This window comes from Solanum lycopersicum, chromosome 6 (assembly GCF_036512215.1).
Source record: "Solanum lycopersicum chromosome 6, SLM_r2.1".
In the NCBI taxonomy this organism is placed as follows: domain Eukaryota; kingdom Viridiplantae; phylum Streptophyta; class Magnoliopsida; order Solanales; family Solanaceae; genus Solanum; species Solanum lycopersicum.
The window spans coordinates 34,584,334-34,604,453 of NC_090805.1; the positions used below are offsets into that span (position 1 = coordinate 34,584,334).

At 35.7% G+C, this 20,120-nt stretch overlaps 1 protein-coding gene across 1 annotated transcript; it reads right to left on the reverse strand.

Moving 5' to 3' along the window:
* Positions 1–14,134: 14,134 nt before the first annotated feature.
* On the reverse strand, positions 14,135–18,373 carry LOC101254599 (uncharacterized). Its single transcript, XM_004240814.5, has 7 exons — positions 17,769–18,373; positions 17,575–17,680; positions 16,074–17,081; positions 15,768–15,830; positions 15,469–15,689; positions 14,846–14,958; positions 14,135–14,451 (listed from the first exon to the last, which is right to left on the reverse strand). Exons 1-7 carry the CDS (start codon positions 17,832–17,834, stop codon positions 14,340–14,342), a joined length of 1,689 nt encoding a protein of 562 aa, XP_004240862.1. The 5' UTR covers positions 17,835–18,373; the 3' UTR covers positions 14,135–14,339.
* Between the last annotated feature and the right edge of the window lie 1,747 nt (positions 18,374–20,120).

Sequence of the window (20,120 nt, forward strand, 5' to 3'; positions counted from 1 at the left end):
TTATATGCCATGTTTTTAAAGAGTGAATTTGGTGTAACCTTATAAGGACATATTGTCATGGCCCGAGCTACCCCCTAGACGTGGATACGGGACCTAGGACCACAAGTGATCCCAAGATAACCCTGTTAGCATGATCATGATCATACCAATGATAATAAACTGATGCGGAAGCTGAATAATAAATAAAATGAAAGGATGGGGAATACCTATATACCATAACTGAGATATATGAAATACTAATGAGTTTAATGCAAAGAAGATATTAACTCAATACTAAGTTGAATCTATCTATGTTTGAAAACAGCCTCTAACTAACTAGAAATGTTGGGACAGGCCCCAACTAGATCTAGCATAACTGAATTTAAAGGACTAACAATACTGAGAAGAAACTCATGACTATTGTCCTCGGAGAATGAGGACTCACCACTGTGTCTGCTGAACTAGATATCATGACATGATTTAAGCGTGATTTAGATGCTGAGGACCCGGACCTACATCACGAGAAGATGTAGCTCACATATGCGTCAATACTTGAAAGATACTGAGCATAAAGTATAGAATAAAGCTGAAATAATACATATCTGAACAAACAGAAAGCAAGTATAATATTCTGAACATGATTTACAGAATGCTGAGCTAACTAGATGCAATGACCAAATTTATAACATGCTGAAATTGAATAGTGGCTGAACAGTAAATATGGTCAATACATCAGTGTCTAACTGAACTGTGAGAGCTACTAATAATTGACAATAAAGCCACATGAGATAAATGTGGAGTCCGATGTATACTCCCCATCAAGAGGACCCAATATACCCTTCCAAAGGTGTAGAGGCATGCTGGCATGATCACTAAACTGATGCCACAAAGGGGACTTGCAACTTACGTGGCTAGTTTTTTGCGACTATTCACGTATGCTGAACCCTAGTCCAACTCAATATTATGCTACTCCCATGAATTAAGTGTTAAACTAATTATGACTGAATTTCTGTAAAACTGGATAAATCAAAACTGAACATACAAACTAAGAATGCAATAATTAATCTGTTAATGATGCATTCAAATACTGAGAATGTATATCTGAAATAACTAAAATATCTAACCTAGCATGTGCAATTCAAGAACTAAAGAAATATATAGCTAGAGTTCTAGAATATATGCAATAAATTGAATTTTAACGTACTTATCTGATTTAAATCATTCTAATAGTTAAGAATGCAACAATTCTAACATTAAAAAACCCTAGGTCTAGTCATAATAAGGGAATCAAGAAACTGACTGAAAAGTAGGAACCTAATGGTGAAAGGAACCCACTAGTGAAATCCTATATACCTGGTGACGAATTCCACGGACAAATCCTTAGACGGGGCTGGAACTGATGGAATCTTGTTACGTCCTTAAACTAGGGTTCTTGACCTTTTTCTCCTCTCTAGCTTCTAATTTTCTATTTTTTGATTAATGACTTGACTTAGGTAAGTTCTAGTTATGTTTATAGGCTTAAACTGACTAGAACCTCATGATTTAGGCTCTAAACAACGTAGCTTAGGGGACAAACGAACAAGGAAAAGACCAAAAGACCCCCGACTTAAAAATTATGAGAATCACTAATAGAGTTGACTGGCGGACCGTAAGTTGAATGACAGTCTATATTGGTCGACTATCGTTCGTGATAGAGGACTTAAAGTCGACTAGCCCATCGATAGAGTTGACTGATGGATCGAAAGTCGATTGTAGAGTCCGTACTAGTCGACTGTCATTCATGACTACAGACTGAAAGTTGGCTAGCCCATTGATGGAGCTGAGTGACGGACCGCAAGTTGACTGATTGTCCGTAGTTGGATTACGTCGGTGGCACCTGCAACTTTTGAAAATCTACATTTTTGGTGTGTTTTGGATACGGGGTGATAAGTTATCTCCCCCTTGTGACCATTCATCCTCGAATGAAGACTAATTAGCTTAGTATGGAAGGAAGGAGCTGCAATCCCTACCACTAATTAAAAGAAATTGATTTCTAACTGAACTGAGTCCTACAAACATGCAAATAAGCTTAAAATGCAAGTACAAATAGAAGGAACATAATACTAAGGCTGAATCTACGTATGAATGACTGAAAACCGAAGAGGAACCATTACCTCAAGATGGAATGAAATTGGAAGGAAAGAGATGAGGATATTTGGACATCATAGCTGCTTCTGCTTTGCAAGTAGCTCCCTCTAGGGAGTGACTCCTCCACAAAACCTTGACTGAAGCATCTTATTTGTTTCTCAACCTTCTAACCCGACGATCGAGAATCTCAACTGGTACATTCTCATACGCGAGACTATCTTTCACGGCCACACTCTCTAATAACACTATGTATGTGGGATCACCCACATACTTCTTCAAAATAGAAATGTGAAAAATAGGATGCAGAGCTGCTAATTCTGCTGGCAACTCTAACTCATAAGCTACTTACCAATCCTTTTCAGAATCTTTTAAGGCCTACATATCTGGTACTAAGCTTCCCTTTCTTGCCAAATCTCATCACCCCCTTCATAGGTGACACTTTTAGGAAAACCCAATCATCGACTTGGAACTCTAGTTCCCTTCTCCTTAGATTTGCATAAAACTTTTGGTGACTCCGGGATGTCTTAAGTCTATCTCTAATGAGTTACACTTTTCCATAGCATCATGGACTAAATCTGATCCTATCAAGGCTGCATCACCTACTTCAAACCAACCAACATGAGATCGAACCTATGCCCATATAATGCCTCATAAGGGACCATCTGAATGTTTGAATGATAGCTATTATTACAGGCGAATTCTATAAGAGCAATTTGATCATCTCAACTACCCTTGAAGTAGATCACAAAAGATCTCGCATACCCTGTACGGTCAGAACCGTACGCTCTGCATGCCAATCATCTGCGAATGGAATGTTGTGCTTAGGTTAACCTGAGTACCAAGACCCTTTTGAAATAACTTCTAGAAATGAGAGGTAAATTGAGGACCTTTATCTGAGATGATAGAAAAAGGAACCCCATTCAACCTGACTATCTCATTAATGTAAAATTTGGCGCAATCCTTAACCGAATCTATAGTCTTAACTGCCAAAAAACGAGAAGACTTAGTCATCCTGTCAACTATCACCTATATAAGTCACGTTGTCTATGAGTACGAGGTAACCCTGTAATGAAATCCATATTCATCACTTCCCACTTATAAGTAGGAATGTCGATCTCTTGAGTCATACCCCTTGGTTTTTGATGTTCTACCTCCACTTGATGGCAATTGGGGCACTTACTCACAAAATCTGGTATATCCCTCTTCATGCCATTCCACCAACAGACTTTCCATAGATCGCGTACGTCTTAGTGGCGCCTGGATGAATAAAATATGCGGAGTTATGGGCTTCTGCAAGAATATGTTATCTCAACTCATCCACACCAGGAACACACAATCTGCCTTAGTAGCGAAGTACACCATCTCCCCCTTGGGAAAAAACCTCCACTCTTTGAGTGTTGACTGCACCCTTAAGTTCAAGCAAGATTGGATCACTGTCTTGCTTTTCCTTAACCTCCACTACTAATGAAGATTGTGCCCCATTCTGAACTATTACACCACTTACTGATATGCTCATAAGGCGAACTCCTAAGTGAGCAAGCCTATGAACATCCTTCATTAGTTTCTTACTTTCTTCCTCAACATGGGCTACACTACCCGTAAATAATATGCTACAACATTCGCCTTACCAGGATGATAATACACACTTGTATCATAATCCTTAAGGAACTCAAGCCATCTCCGTTGGAGAACATTCAACTCTTTCTGGGTGAACACATATTGAGGGCTCTTATGGTTAGTGAACACATATATGTGAACACCATATAAGTAGTGTCTCCAGATCTTGAGTGCAAACACCATTGCTACAAGCTTGAGTTCATGAGTTAGATTTTTCTTGTCGTGCACCTTAAGTTGTGTAGAAACATAAGTTATAACCTTATCTCGCTATATCAACACACAACCTAGGCCAACTCTAGATGCATCACACTTTATAACATAGCCGTCTGAACCCTTCGGAGAGTCAAAACAGGAGTTGTAGTCAACCTAGTTTTCAATTCTACAAAGCTTTTCTCACAATAGTTGACCATAGATACTTGACCATCTTATGAGTCAACCTAGTCAATGGTCAGGCTATGGATAAATATCCTTCCACGAACCATTTGTAATAACCCGCTAGACCCAAGAAACTTAAGTATCTATAGCAGAGGTAAGTCTGGTCCATTGTTTCACTGCTTTTATATTTTGGAAATATATTTGAATTCCTTCACCAGACAGAATATTCCCAATAAAACAACTGATTGTAACCAAAACTCGCACTTGTTAGATTTTGCAAATAACTGGTGATCTTTGAGACTTTTCAGAACAAACTCAAATGACTAGCATGTTCTTTCTCATTCCTAGAGTAAATTAGGATATCATTAATAAAGACGATAACGAATAAGTCCAAGTAGTGATTGAACACTCTATTCATCAAATCCATGAAAGTTGAAGGAGCATTTGTTAGTCCAAGTGACATAACTACAAACTCATAATGACCATACCGAGTTCTGAAGGCTGTCTTCGGAATGTCACCATCTCTGACTCTAAGCTGATAATACCCTAATCTGAGGTCTATTTTGGAGAAACGACTAGCACCTTGAAGTTGGTCGAACAAGTCATCAATCATGTGGATGGATACTTATTCTTTATTGTGTCTTTTTTCAAATGCCTATAGTCAATGCACATTCTGAGAAAACTATCTTTCTTCTTTACGAACAACACTGGTGCACCCCATGACAAAATACTAAGTCTGATGAAGTCCTTATCTAGAAGGTCTTTCAACTATTCTTTTAATTCCTTAAGCTTTTCCAGAGTTATTCGGTGAGGAGGAATAGAAATAGGCTGGATATCTGAAAGGAGACCAATTCCAAAGTCAATTTCCCTTTTGCGAGGAACTTCAGAAAGATCTTTTGGAAACACTTTTGGAAATTCATTGACTATGAATGAAGAGTTGGGGTTTCAGAGCTAGAATCCTAACCCAAACTAGATTATAGAGATAACCCTTAGAGATCATCTTTCTGGTCTTAAGGTCAGAAATGAATTAACCCATAAAGTCTAAGCTACTACCCTTCCATTCTAAGATTGGTTCGTCTGAAACTGAAAATGAACAATCCTAGTGTTACAATTGACTGAGGTATAACAAGAATATAATCAATCCATGCTTAGAATGACATCAAAGTCTACAATTTCTAACTCTACAAGATTTGCTGAGGTGACTTTCTGAGAGAATATGACAGGGAAATTTCTGTACCCGTCTAGCTATAACTAGGTCACAAACTATAATAAAGACTGATAAGGGTTTTGAGAGATTTTTTGCACTGACATCAAACTTGGCTGCTATAAAAGGAGTTAAAAAGGATAGAGTAGCCCTTGGATCTTTCTACTGAGTGTACCACAATGTTATCCACATCCTTAAGCTTGTAGGATGTCAATTCAACCCTACCATTACCAGTCGCTTGCATCACTCCAAAGATTTTCTTAACCTCATCTATGAAGTTCTTTGGGTCCTCACCAACATATGACCCTAAATACTAAGGTGGATTCATCGTAACAAAATCTCAACCTCTAGCTACCACTGACCCATCATTTCTATTAGTAGGAACTGGAACCTGCTGATTATTCTGGTTGGTCATTTTTTGAGCCAAAAGGTGAATTGGCATTTAGAAACTCCCAAATTTGGGACTAGAGGAACTGCATTAAAATTGCATACATTAGCATTCCATGAGTAAACTCTACGAGAAGGCATGATCTTAAGTGCATAACGATGGATTAAAAAGAAGTTCATACCAACACACGATAAGAATATCAAGAAAATTAAGTTATCCTAAAACACTTCATAGCCTCTCTCTCATTAGATGTGGTGCACTTCACACCCATTAAAGGGACTCGACTTAGTGCGACTTTTCACACATCCTAGGACTCTTAGACCTAGTTCTTTGATACCAAGTTTGTCCTGTCCCGAGCTACCCTCGAGATGCAAACACGGGACCTAGGATCACATGTGATCCCGAGCTAACCCTACTGACATTATCATAAGCATACTAAATATAATAAACTAATGCAGCCGCTAAATCATAAATAAAATGAAAGGGTGGGGAATGCTCATATACTATAACTGAGATATATGAAATACTTATGACTTAATACAAGAAAGATGTTAAATCAATAATAAGCTGAATCTATCTATGTCTGAAAATAGTCTCTAACTGACTAGAGATGTTGAGACAAGCCCCAAGTAGATCTAGCAAAATTGAAACTAAAGGACTAAAAATATTGAGAAGAAACTCATAACTATCGTCCTCGAAGAATGAAGACTCACCACTGTCTCTACTGAACTGGAGATCATGAACCGATCTAAGCGTAATCTGAATGCTGAGAACCTGGACCTGCATTATAAGAAGATGTAGAGCATGAATGCGTCAGTATTTGAAAGGTACTGAGCATGAAGGTGAAAGAATACATAACTAATCAAACACAAAAACAAATATAATATTCTAAACGTGATATAATGAATATTGAGCTAAGTAGATGCGATGACCAAATTTATAACATGTTGAGACTGAATACTGACTTAACTATAAATATGGTCAATGCAATAGAGTCATACTGAATTATGGGAGCTACGAATAACCGGCAATAAAATCACATAAGCTAAATGTGGAGTCCTATGTATTGCTCCATGGAGAAGATCCAATATACCCTGCCAAAGGTATAGAGGCATGTTGGTGTGATCACTAAATTGATGTCCACAAAGGGGACTTACAACCTACACCGCTAGTAGTTTTGGGGCTATTTGGGTACGCTAAACCCTAGTCCAACTCGGTATTATGCTACTCCTAATGAATTAATTAGTTAACTGGTTATGACTGAGTTTTTGTAAATACTAGATAACTGAAAACTGAACATGCCAATTGTGAATACAACAATTAATCTGATAATGATGCATTCAAATACTGAGGCATGTATATCTGAAATATCTGACCTAGCATCTGTAATTCAAGAACTAAAGAAATACATAACTAGGATTCTAGAGTTCATGAAATAAACTGAATATTAATGTACTAATCTTATTTAAACCATCCTAACAACTAAGAACTCAACAATTCTAACATCCAACAAACCCTAGGTCTAGTCATAATAAGAGAATCAAGAAACTAACTGAAAATTAGGGACCTAATGGGTGAAAGGAACCCATTAGTGAAAACCCACAAACCTGATGATGAATTCCACGGAAAATCCATAGATTTCGGGCTGAAACTGATGGAACCTTGTTGCGTTCTTAAATTAGGGTTCTTGACCTTTTTCTCCTCTATTGCTTGTAATTTTCTATGTTTTGATTAATGAGTTGACTTAGGTAAGTTCAAGTTATGCTTCTAGGCTTAAATTAATTAAAAGCTCATGATTTAGGGTCTAACGTAGCTTAGGAGGCAAAAAACAAGGAAAAGACCAAAAGACCCCTAATTTCAAAGCTGTCGAAATCACTAACGGAGTTGACTGATGGACCTTAACTCGATTGACGGTCCATACTAGTCGACCGTCATTTGCGATAGAGGACTGAAAGTCTGCCGACCCATCGACGGAGTTTACTAACGGACCGTAAGTCGACTGAAGGTTCGTACCAGTCAATAGTTGTTCATGACTGAGGACTGAAAGTTGACTGGCCCATCGACGGAGCTGACTAAAGGATCGTAAATAGATTGACGGTCCATAGTTGGCTTCTATCTGTGGCACCTGCAACTTTTGAAAATCTACATTTTTGGTCTATTTTAGATACGCGGTGTTACACATGTGACTTCCAAAAAAGGTATGATAATGGACCCTCAAAAGATTGAGGTAGTTATGAGTTACATCCGGCCTAGCTTTGTGACTGAGTTTAGAAGCTTGGTTTGCCTTGCTAGCTAATACCACTAATTTGTTAAGAATTTTGCTTTAATTGCGACTTATTTTACTAAATTAACTCAAAAAGGTATTATTTGTATTGTCTAACAAGTGTGAGAAGAGCTTCCAATAGCTTAAAATTCCTTTGGACTAAAACTCCTATCCTAGCATTGCCAGTTTTTTTTCCAAAGGTTCCCTGAAGGGGCTTCAATAGATAAGTCAAGGAGCACGGGGGGGGGGGGGGGAGGGTTGAAACCTGACCTCACATTACAACACTAGGAGTGAGGGCATCCTTACTCTCTAACTTATCAAAATAAAAGGAAAAAAAAGAGGAGGGTTGCTCCTCGTCACATAGGCTTAAAAAAATTCTAGAATTCATGAACTAGAAGCAACGAAACAAAATTAAACCCGGGTCAAATATGAAGTTGCTCTTTTTCACTCGAATTCTAATGTTGGGCTTGCCAACTACATCATTATTCAAGGTGGAAGTAACCCTAGAAAGAATATTTATGGCCTCAGTGAAGAAGGTGGTTGTTTTGCAATGTTCAACCATATTTATGAGCAAATCAGTTGTAATGTTACCTTCTTTGAAGGTGTGAATGAAAGAGAAGTCACTAAGTGAACTCATGGATTAAATCTATTTAATATCATCTTTCATCTGTCAAGGGGGATTGATCATACCTTTAACCATATGAATAATCAAGAGGGAGTTAGATTCAACAGTAACTCTGTGAAAACCATGATCTAGACATCATCTTAGGACAGTCTTTAGAGCTAAAGCCTCAATTGAATTATTTGAGCAAAAGCCAAAATAGGCATTGAAAGCCATAATCATTTGTCCAACATGGTCCGTAAGAAATCCTCCACCTCCAATACTTCCAGGATTTCCTTTACTACAACCATCCACATTCAGTTTCAGCTCATTATAGTTTGATCTCTTCCATTTCACCAATTTAAATTCCAGCTTTGGTGTAACGTGATCTGTGAGATGAGAGATACTGATAATAGAAGGTGAAAGTGGAATTTCTGGAAATTGAGAATTAATAATCAAATAGAGGAGGTTGGAGATTTGATAGATGATTAATAGAAATAGGAATTCTAACACCTTCATGTTTGAAATTGCACCTATACATCCAAGTTTCCCAGCAAATAATAGATGGCAGACTCTGGAGAAGGAGTTTATAAACTTTTTTCATAGGTTTGATCAACAACCATCTAATAATCTTCGATCTGACATTCTCATTAGAGTTGTGAAGTATTTTACAAACATTAGAGAAATATTTACAAAGAATATATGCGATGTAATCAACTCCAAATAAATGATTTATCATTTCATTGGCTCCCTCTGTACAACAATAGCATTTTAAGGGTCCATAAACCTGAAATCTGCAAAGTGCTTCATTGGTGGCTGATTCACCTTGAGTTACCTAAACATGAACAATAAGACGTCGAAAGGAATTTTGTTGTGCCACATCATTCTGCTAGTTAAGAAACTAACCCTGGACTTCCTGATATTTTGCCACGCAAACTTGCTAGAGAATAAGCTTGACTGGTCAGGGAGCCATATAGGATAATTAACACTTTAAAGATCAAATTTGATATCCTTAACCTCAGAGACTATATTAGCAGGCAAAACAAAATTGGGCTTTGCAAGTTCCATTGGTTCTGATTAATGAAATCAGAGACTTAGATCTTCATAGGTTTCTTTGAAGGTAAGGATTTCATTATGTTTTGTTATGCTTCCTACTTTGGGTTTGGGTGCAATGTTAATGCACAGAAAGAATGTGATAGACCATGCCTCAAGGCAACTGAAGCTCCATGAGATGAACTACCCAATAAATTATTTGGATTTGACAGCGGTAGTATTTGCACTCAAGATCTAGCAACATTTTCTCTATGGTGTCAAGAGTGAATCATTCACTAATCATTGCATCCTACATCATGTGTTCACACAAAAATATTTAAATCTGAGACAAAAGAGGTGGATGGAGTATTTTAAGGATTATGATGTGACCATTAGTACTATCCGATAAAGGTCAATGTGGTGACAAACACATTGAGATGGAAAGCAGTTAGTGTGGATAGTTTGGATTATTTGAGGGTGTCTAAGCGACTTTGTCTATAAGGTTCAAACTCTAGCATATGACTTTATACAGTTGGGAAATTTAGAAAAGACCGGAGTGTTGGCCAATATCAAAATTGAATCCACATTTTATGGAGGAAATCAAAACTAAACAATTCATGATAAGCAAATAAACAAGCTCCGAAACAAGGTGGTGTAGAATGAGGCCCCGAGTTCCACTTGATGCTTGTTGGATTCTATGGCTTAGAGATCAAATTTATGCCCCACGAGTTGAAAAATTAATTCAAATATGTTGGCAAAAGCTCATGGTTCGCGCTACTTGATCATCCTAGCTTTACTAAAATTTACCAGGATCTGAGGTAACTCTATTGGTGGTTTGGAATGGAGAGGTAAATAGTTGAATGTGTGTCTAAGTGACAAAATTGTCAGTAGGTGATATATGGCACAATATGCTTATAAGATTTCCTTAAAGGATGTCCATTCCTGAATGGAAGTGGGAAAAGATAGTTCTGGACTTCGTGGTAGGCCTTCGTAAAACTTTGGGGGAAGTATGATTCCATATGGGTCATTGTAAATAGGTTGACTAAATCAAACCACTTTATCCCGGTCAAAGTGGATTACAACTCTCATTAGTTGGCCAAGATTTACGTTAAGGAGATACTAAGTTTACATGGGTTTCCCCTTTCTATCTTTTTTGGCTGAGGTTCATAGTTTACTTTTAAGTTGTGAGGCAAATTGCACAGAGTTTTGGGAAACCAACTCATATTTAGCATAGCTTTTCATCCTCAAACCTATGGTAAGTCAGAGAGGACGATTCAGGTGTTGGAGGACATATCCTATGGAATGACTTTGAGGTCCATTGAGATAAGTTCTTATTATTGGATGAATTCTCCTATATCAAAAATTACCCCACCAATATTCACATGACACCATTCAATGAACTTTATGAGAGGTCGCCCATAGGGTGGTTCAAAACAGGAGATATTGAGGGAAGCTCAAAAAAGGTGAGAGGTTTACAAACCAAGATATTGGTAGCTCAGAATAGACAAAATGAGTATATTTATCACAAGGCTGGGGATCATATCAGGTCGGTGAACAGGTTCTATTGAAAGTGTCACCAAAGAAAGGGTAATGCGGTTTTGCAAGAAAAGTAAGCTTAACCAACAATATATCGATCCATTTGAGGTTCTTGAAAGTGTGGGCTGGTAGCTCACAAAGTAGCATTGCCACTCAATTTTTTCGAGGACCACCCAATATCCACATAGTCCTGCTAAAGAGATACCAAGGGGATAGAGAGTAAATTACAAAATTGGATTCAATTTTGCTAAATAAAATCTTCACTACGAGTAGGATACAGTTGCTAATCTTGATTCGAATGTATGGAAATTATGGAAAAAGAAAATTCAGATTGGTAAAGGTTCAATGGAAGCATCGTCTAGTTGAAGAAGCCACTTAGGAAAATGAGAGGATAATACAAGACAAGTACTTTCACTTGTTTGAGGATTCAAGACTTGATGTAGCTCACCTTTTTATTATATAATCGTACAGGGATGAACGATGAGTAAATTGATATTTATTGTAGTGTCTATCATTGTGGGTGAGCTAATCTTAATATAAATTAGGCGAGAAAACTTCTGGAATAGTGAGTTGAAAATTTTTAACTAGGCTAAGCTAGGATAATATATGAGCAAGATGAGGTTTAGGGCAATCTAGAAAAAAATGGGTCAAACGTTTGAGTAGAACTTGTTTTCCTTGTTGCTAAGACTTTAGAGTCCGTAAGACTTTTCGAAACTGAATTCAAGTGAGTAGAACTAATGATATTGAACTTGGCGTGAAGGGGTTTGTTTAGATCATCAAGGTTTGAAAGTGTGTTGCAAATTTGGCTAATTTGGGAGGATTTCTGCGTCTTATTCTCGTGCACTCCACTAAAACAGGTGAAGCACAACTACGATGGGTGAACTAATTCTTGGTATAGCAGGATTGGGTTGTTATGGTGATGTAAGTCAATAATAATGCAAAAACATCCGTAAAACGGCCCATATGCATTCAAGAACGTCTTGAGGAAGTGCAGGGGCGAGCTAGGGCGATTTTCTTCAATTTTCCATCAAAATCATCCATAAAGGTAAGTAAATTACTCTCCTAATGAACTTGGTAAGTCGATTCTTAGGCCCTAGGATCTGTGGTGGTGGCTCTAAGGGAGAGCTTGGTTTGATTGAATGGTGGAAAGCAGAGAGAGAGAGAGAGAGAGAGAGAGACATTTTGGTCTGATTTTTTGTTGGATTATTGTTTATAGACCAACAACAAGCTAGACTTCATAATAAGGGGAAAACTTAGATTTAGTAGAGCATATCAGACTTAATTTGAGGTAAGTGATGATTGAATTATTTCACATTTATGTTATATGTGTACGTAAACTATTTTACTAGTATTACTTGTACAATAAATGGATATACAGTTAGAAAGGAATGACACTACTGATATCTTCTTGTCAATCTCATGCAATAAACTAGTCCAATTTGCTTGTATGTATAAGTGTGATTGTGTTAATTGTGATTGTGATTATGTGATGTATGATTCTCGATTGGCTAGATGTTACATTTGGTACATATTAGCGCTTGGCTCGGGTGTCGCGCTTGGTGTATATTATTGATTGACTCGGATACTACGCTTAGTACGAAATATCTATCGGTTAGATCGGGTACAACGCTTGATATATATTATTGGTTGACTCAGATACTACACTTGGTTACAAAATATCTATCGGTTGGCTCGGGTACCACGCTTGGTAAGGTTCTATGTCGGTTGGTTCATGTACAACGCCTCACACATGTGTCTGTTACCACTTCTACTAGGAGTAGCCTTTTTAGTGCTAGCTGAACGTAAAGTAATGGCTTTTGTGCAACGTCGGGTTGGTTTTATTACAATAATTATTGAGCATATTTATTGTGATTGTTAAATCGAGATGAGGATTGAGAGTTATGTTTATGTTAATGACTATGGCTATATTACCATGTTGTCTTGTTTTAAGTGTTGACTACATGTGCATATTCTGTATAAATAGAGAGCTAACTAATGATTCCACCAGCACACTATTGATTTTGTGTACTGATACTACACTTATTCTTGTTTTGTTGAGTACTAGACATATTTTAGTGACTGCTTCACGCCCTCAATTATGAATCAAGTGCTTTCTAAATTCAAGGGTGAGCTGCTATGGGTTTTATCTTTTCCATCTAGTCCATTTTTGGACTTAGACTTCTTCTGTTTTGGTATTTTGTCCCATATTCGAGATGATGTAGATGTTTTGGTACGTAACTTTCAAGCTATAGGGTATTATTTCTCCTAATGTTTTATTATAATGGTATTTAGTTATGAAGCTTGTTTTAATTGTTAAAAACGATTAACTTCTAGTTATTTAGTTGATTGCGTGTTAGTAGATAATTGATTTTTCACACAGGGTTTATTGTGAGTAGCTCTCACATCAGGTTAGGTCATGAGAAGAAATATCTTTATGTATTATTGTAATACAGAGTATTAAATATTGTGATTTTTGCATTTATTTATGCAACTTCTATTTAAATTTTGTGCATCTATCCCTAATTACTTGTCCATTTTTCCTTTTTTAGTTGTTCATAATTACTTGTCATTTTGACAAATCAAGAAAAGACATTTTTTTTTACCTATTATACCCTCAACTAATTACTTTGAAAAGATAAAAATTTTTAAAAAGCTTAAATTTTTAATTCATCTACTTCACAATTAAAAGGAATAGAGTAAAGTCACCATTTCAATTATTGTTTCTTAATAAGCTTGTCAATTCAAAAATGGACAAGTAATTAGACATACTATTAGTTATTAACATACAATAGTATCAGACACACTATTAACTATTCCTCCCTTGAATAGTTGCATTACAACGTCTAAACTTACTAGTATAACCAATTTCTAAGTCCTTAATTATGTCACCAAACAAACTGCAGTAAATTACTGATTTAGATGTATTTAAAACTCAACAAGTCTACTACACCCCCACAAAATCTGCAAGTGTACTACACCCCACAAAATCTGCATCATTTAGCTAAGTCAACATTAAATTGGTAACTAAAATCCAAATTTCTAATAGAAGATAACTACATTGCGAATATGGTCTTTATTCTAAGTGAATTATAAATAAGTTATGAAGCTAACAACATCAAATACCACAACATTGCATATTGAATACTTAAGCAAAAGGAATCAGAAGAGTGAAAAGTACAAAATAATCCAGTTATACAAGGAGTTGCAAACAGTTTTGTTAGCAACAAGGTAGGTTCTCCATCGAAGATAGGAAGTTGCACGTTGAATAAATGGAAGCAGCAGCAGCCCTGACAGCTAAATCGGTTTCAGAGCTCTCGGCTTTCTCTAGTCTGCATAGTGAATGTACAATAACATAAGCTTCACTACGTGAAGAAAATATCAAGAACTTTATGCCAAGGAAATGCACAATGGGAAGAATAATAAATAAAGACAAGCGTATGCTCAGGCCATTAAATATTTGACTTCAATTTGTAGTACTACCAACTGAAAGACTTGTCCGTATAGCCTTGATAAGAACAAACATGTGTAATGCCTGTAGAAGTATGCTCAAATTTGAATGGTGTAAGTTCTACTTGTTACATTCAGTTTTCAGTTTTCTTTCTTAAGCATGCAAAATACATTTGAAGTTTTAACGTTCTATCAGTAGACCAATTCATCAGAAATGTCAAAAGACTTGCAAGTTATACAACGCAAATAAGTGTTTCAGGTCATATGAACACTTACCTGCAGTCATTTTGCAATAGCCCCAACTGATGCAAATTATGCGGTGCACCAAATTTCTGAAGACCCTGTTCACATTGCAGCTGCATTTGCCTTACTTGGTTCAGCCAACTTTCCTAAATTCACATATAACAGACTAAAACGATGAATATCTTTTGGTGCAGGACAGGAAAAGAGGAACAAGGTAAACTCAGAAAAACACCGTTAAGAAAATAGTATTTTAAAGGAAGAAATAAAAGACATAAATACAAATATATATCTATCATATGCTTATTTGCAGTTGCTTCTATAAGCAAATCATCTTTATCTATATTACGATGAAGATGAGAAGATTTCAAGCAAACTACTGCCCTGTACCTTCCAATAGAATTAAATGGTAAACTTTTACTTCTCGTAAGATAACATAACTACATAAACATGCTTCAATTTACACAAACTTGAACAGACATTACTCTAATTTGTATAAATACATCAAATATTGTTATTCAGACAGAACATCCTCGAGCCTTCGACAAGCTTTCTGCAAAAACGCAAAGCACAGAAGGAAGAGTAGCTCTTTTGGATGAATTTTCAACATTCATTTCTCAAACAATGTATACATGGCATGAGATTTTTAGCAGACTCACCAGTTGCCTTTCTTCATCTGAAAGAGCTCCATCCATCTGATCAAACAATGCTGTCCATCTAGCATGATGTGCATGAGCAGTAGCATTGTCAAAATGACCAACAGAAGAGCTTTGTGTACCATATGAGCTGTTCTCTTGATTAGATGAGAATTCTCTGGAAAATAAGCAAGGGAATTCTGTTTGAATTACAGCCCGGACTCTTTTTTTACTACGTCGCAATGCTGCAAATATAGAAAGGAGTACATTATAACTTTGATTTAAGTCAAATAAACTGCAACCTTAAGATAATTTTTCTCTACCTGCAAGACGGCCTTTGATGTCTTGATGAAGCAATTCCAACCATTGTGAGGCTACACTAGCAGCTAGATGTAAAAAAAGAATACCTATATCAGTTGAGTACTGCAGATAAAACATGATTTAGATGACAAACGGACCATTCCTTGAAGCCTACCGCTTGTACAACTAGATTTCCAAGGGTCTGTTAATCTAAAATGCTAAAAGGCTCATCTTACAAGTTTTCGGAAGAACACTTAACTAGTCATAATAAGCACATCATGTAATCCAAGAGAAACAAACAAAATAAAAGAATGAAGATATAAACCAACCTTTGATAGAAAGTGAATTAACACTTGCTAGGTTTGCTGATTCCTCATTAGATAATGAGCTCGTATTATCTGATGCAATGGTTGTGGATGATGACAATTTCAGTGCAAGTGCATCATTCTCAGTGCCTATATTAGGGTTTGGATGATAAACCATCTTTCCAGTAACCCTGGTGTCAACCATGCATGCACCTCCATCTCCTCCTGTAAACACTGAGTTCAAAGAGATTGATTTATTCAGTGATGTTAGGTAACCATTTCTACACCTGCTTCCTGGCAGATCTTCAAGAGCAGGGTTGAATCTGCTCACTCCTGGACCATCTATATTTTCCTGGTCTTTGTTTCTTTCACTATGGTCTTTCAATCCCCCCTTTGTTTGGATGGAAGGAACCTTGCTCCTACCATGGGCATTTTCACGCTTTTCAGATTTTACTAGGGCTTCTATAATGGAATGAACTTGCTTACTGTTCCTGACATGGTTTATGATCCCTGGGTTTAACCCGTTGAGCAACCCACTCGGTGCAGCAATCTTTGCAAACCTGTCAACTCGTTCTTTCTTCGCAAGCTCTAACTTTTTTTTCATCCCATCACTTTTACTTTTCCTCCCTTGCTGCTTTGGCATGGGTGCACCTCCGTGACTATGTGAAAGAAAACCATTTTGTTTCATCTCATTCCAGATTCTCATCGACTCATTCTCGTCCAATGGACCAACCGAGCTTGCACACTCAAAATCATCCTTTGATTTCAAGTACACAGAGTTCTTGCACGGATACGAAGATTCATGATTAATAGAGCTAGAAACATCTTCTGCATTCAGATCTAAAGCAAACCTTTTTGACTTCATAGGGTCCCCCTCTTGACCATTGTCTTTCTTCCCCAGAGAGGCCAGTTTGTTGGTTTCTTCAACATGTGATGCAATCACATTGCTAGAAGCAACAACATTTGCATTCAGATCAATCAATCTAAGTGTAGGATCAGTAACCAGATTTCCGGTGCCCATTTCAGTTTTTTCTGATGGAACAAGAGAAGAAATTATTACATCATTTTTTTGGCTTCGTTACCTTCACAAAGATTCAAATGTCGACAAAATAGCGCCAAAAATATAACATAGATAGAGCTTAATTTCAGTAAACAAAAACACTGCACTAGAAAATCAAAGTCTGCATCTTGAGGAAACAATTCTCTATATGTTTATCAAACTGCACTAGAAAATCAAAAGACTGCATTTTGAGTAAACAATTCTCTATACATTTATCAAACTGCACTAGAAAATCAAAGACTGCATCTTGAGTAAACAATTCTCTATATATATATATATCAAACTACACTAGAAAATCAAAGACTGCATCTTGATGAAACAATTCTCTATATATTTATCATTTTAACAGATCCAAACTGCTTAAAATTTTAAACTTTCAGTTCCTACCACTACAAATCGTTCAAACTTTCAAGATTCACATCTGCAATTTAAAGTTAAAAGTTCAAATATTAGAAAAAAGACTACCTTCTGTACGCAGAACAGATTCAAGATCCCTCATTTTCACTCTTTTGTGACAAAGTCCTGGTCTTTCTTCAACTCCCACACGGCCCCTCTTCTCCCCAGCAATGACCTGAAACATCAGAGTTAATACACACCCAATAAACAAAAACCAAGAAAGAACTGAAATAAGTCATAAGCCAAAGGGTTAAATCTCTAACCTTTGTCCCAGTCCCAGATCCAGTTATCCCAATAGACTGATCAGGAACCCCACAATCCTCTTCCATAATTGACTAAAGAAAACTTTGTTTTATCAATTTAGGTTGAAGAATTTCAACTAAATTCAACAACCCACAAAATTCAAATTCAAATTCAAAACCGTAAATCTGAATTGCTTACACATACAAAGACCAAGAGAAAGAGTAACTATTAGTAGCTATCTTCAAAATTTTGAATTTGTTTGGTCTAGGGTTTCAAAGCCATGAGAGAAGAAGTGGTTTTTTTTCAACTGGGGGGTTAGGGGAGGGGGGTAGGGGTAGGGGGAAAGGGAAATGAATAAGCAATTAGATGTGGAGGGATGAGAATTTGAATTTGCAGGAAGAGCGCGCCGTTAAGTAGCGTTACTTCACCGGTAAAGCTACAGAAGAAAGCGGAATGTAGTTCTCTGAACAAAATACTATATTTGTTTTGGTTTTTCTCTTATTTTCGGGTTTCAAATTCAAATGCAAAGGGTTTTGGAGCCCTTGGAGGGACCAAAATCAAGATGGGAATATTGCCGCGCTGGACAATAAAAAAGGGTTACTTTTCTACTTTCAATCCTATGGGCAAGCTTTTGAATTCGGAACGACTCAATTTATAATAATAATATCTTTTTTCACTTCATTATTTTTAACATATTTATATTATAATTTTAATACATATATTACAAAGAAGTAATTTATTAAACACGTAATAATAAGTTTTCTCGATGGATAATATATTTATCACACATTTTAAAATACAAAAAAGAGCCTAAAATACACTTGAAATATTAGAAATGGTGCAAGACTACCATTCATCTACGGCTCCAAAATATCATTCTTATTCACCTATTGACTCCAAATACTCTTATCATCCACATTTGAATTCAAAATTGACCACTTATTTAACGATTTTAAATTTGAACTATTTAAATTTTTTTTTAAAATATGTGAAGCTCAACTATTTATTATAATTTAACTTATTATTATAAATTATAAACCAATCCACTACTCACCCATTACTAATTAAACCCACCCAATTAATAAACATGTCTAATTACTAATGCAATAATAGGAAAACTACTGTCAATGAGTGTTTCTAAAAATTTGAGGTGAAAATGTCTATAGAAGTACATTATCATACATTTAAGTCCTCAATCAAAACATATTATAATTCAAGTGTCGAAATAAAAATTACTGATAAACTTAAAAGTCTGACTATGTTCATCTTAATTATGTCTTCTTTTCGATTATGTGATGTCATTTAATAGATAATTTTTTGAAAAGTACATATTAAAATTTTAATATTTAAAACAAATCATAAATATTTAAAAATTATATTAGAAAATGCATGAATTAATTCGAGATGTACTTCTTCTTTACCTTTAATCATAAATTTCGAATTCAAGCTTGAAAGAGAATCCTATTGAAAGTGTCCTCCTAAATAAGCGGCTCAACCTATTTAATTGGGCTTCAATTCAGACTCTAATAATTTTGAATATCATTTTTAGAAATATGTAATTTCGTCGTATTTTAGTAGTTTTGTAGGACAATTTTGATATTAAAATTTGTTTATTTGGGTAGTGGGATGATTTATATGATACTAATAAATTAAATAAAAACCAATAGTTGAGTGCCAAAAATAAAAAAAAATATTCAAATAGTTTAAATTTATAAATCTTAAATAAGTGGTCAATTTTGAACCTAAAGGTGGATGAGAAGGGTACTTTGGAGCCAATAGGTGGATGAAAAGAGCATTTTGAAGCTAATAGGTGGACGGAGGGTAGTTTCGTACTACTTTCAATACTTCGAGAGTATTTTAATCCCTTTTCATAATACAATGTGTCATTTTTTTTTACCAAATACACCTAATATATTTTAAAATAGTTATAATACATACATACATACATACATACATACATACATACATACATATATATATATATATATATATATTGCATATATAAATCACTTTTAATACTAGTTACGTATTGCTATAAATGATAATAAGCAAAAAATATCACTAAAATTAGTAATTGTTTATTAATAGGTACCCATCCAAGTAAAATTTTTCCCATAATATTTGTATTATGTATCAAATGTATTTATATTTCATTTTACTATATTTTGTATTTTCTATCAATATTATTTTGAAAATTTGTATTCTAGTAGTTGTATTTGTCGATACAAATTACATTCTCTAAAATAATTATATTCCATATATAATACAAATTGATTGTATCACTTGTAATTGTAATAAAACTTGATACGATGAATACAACAATATACATCTATCCTTCGTATTCTATATCAATTTTATTTTCAACAAATATA

Coding starts and splice junctions, on each gene's coding strand:
- LOC101254599 (XM_004240814.5), bottom strand. CDS start 17,834: ATGGAAGAGGATTGTGGGGTTCCTGATCAGTCTATTGGGATAACTGGA. Junction 15,831..16,073: donor TAATTCACTTTCTATCAAAG/GTTGGTTTATAT, acceptor TTTTACATCTAG/CTGCTAGTGTAGCCTCACAA. Junction 15,690..15,767: donor CATCAAAGGCCGTCTTGCAG/GTAGAGAAAAAT, acceptor CTATATTTGCAG/CATTGCGACGTAGTAAAAAA.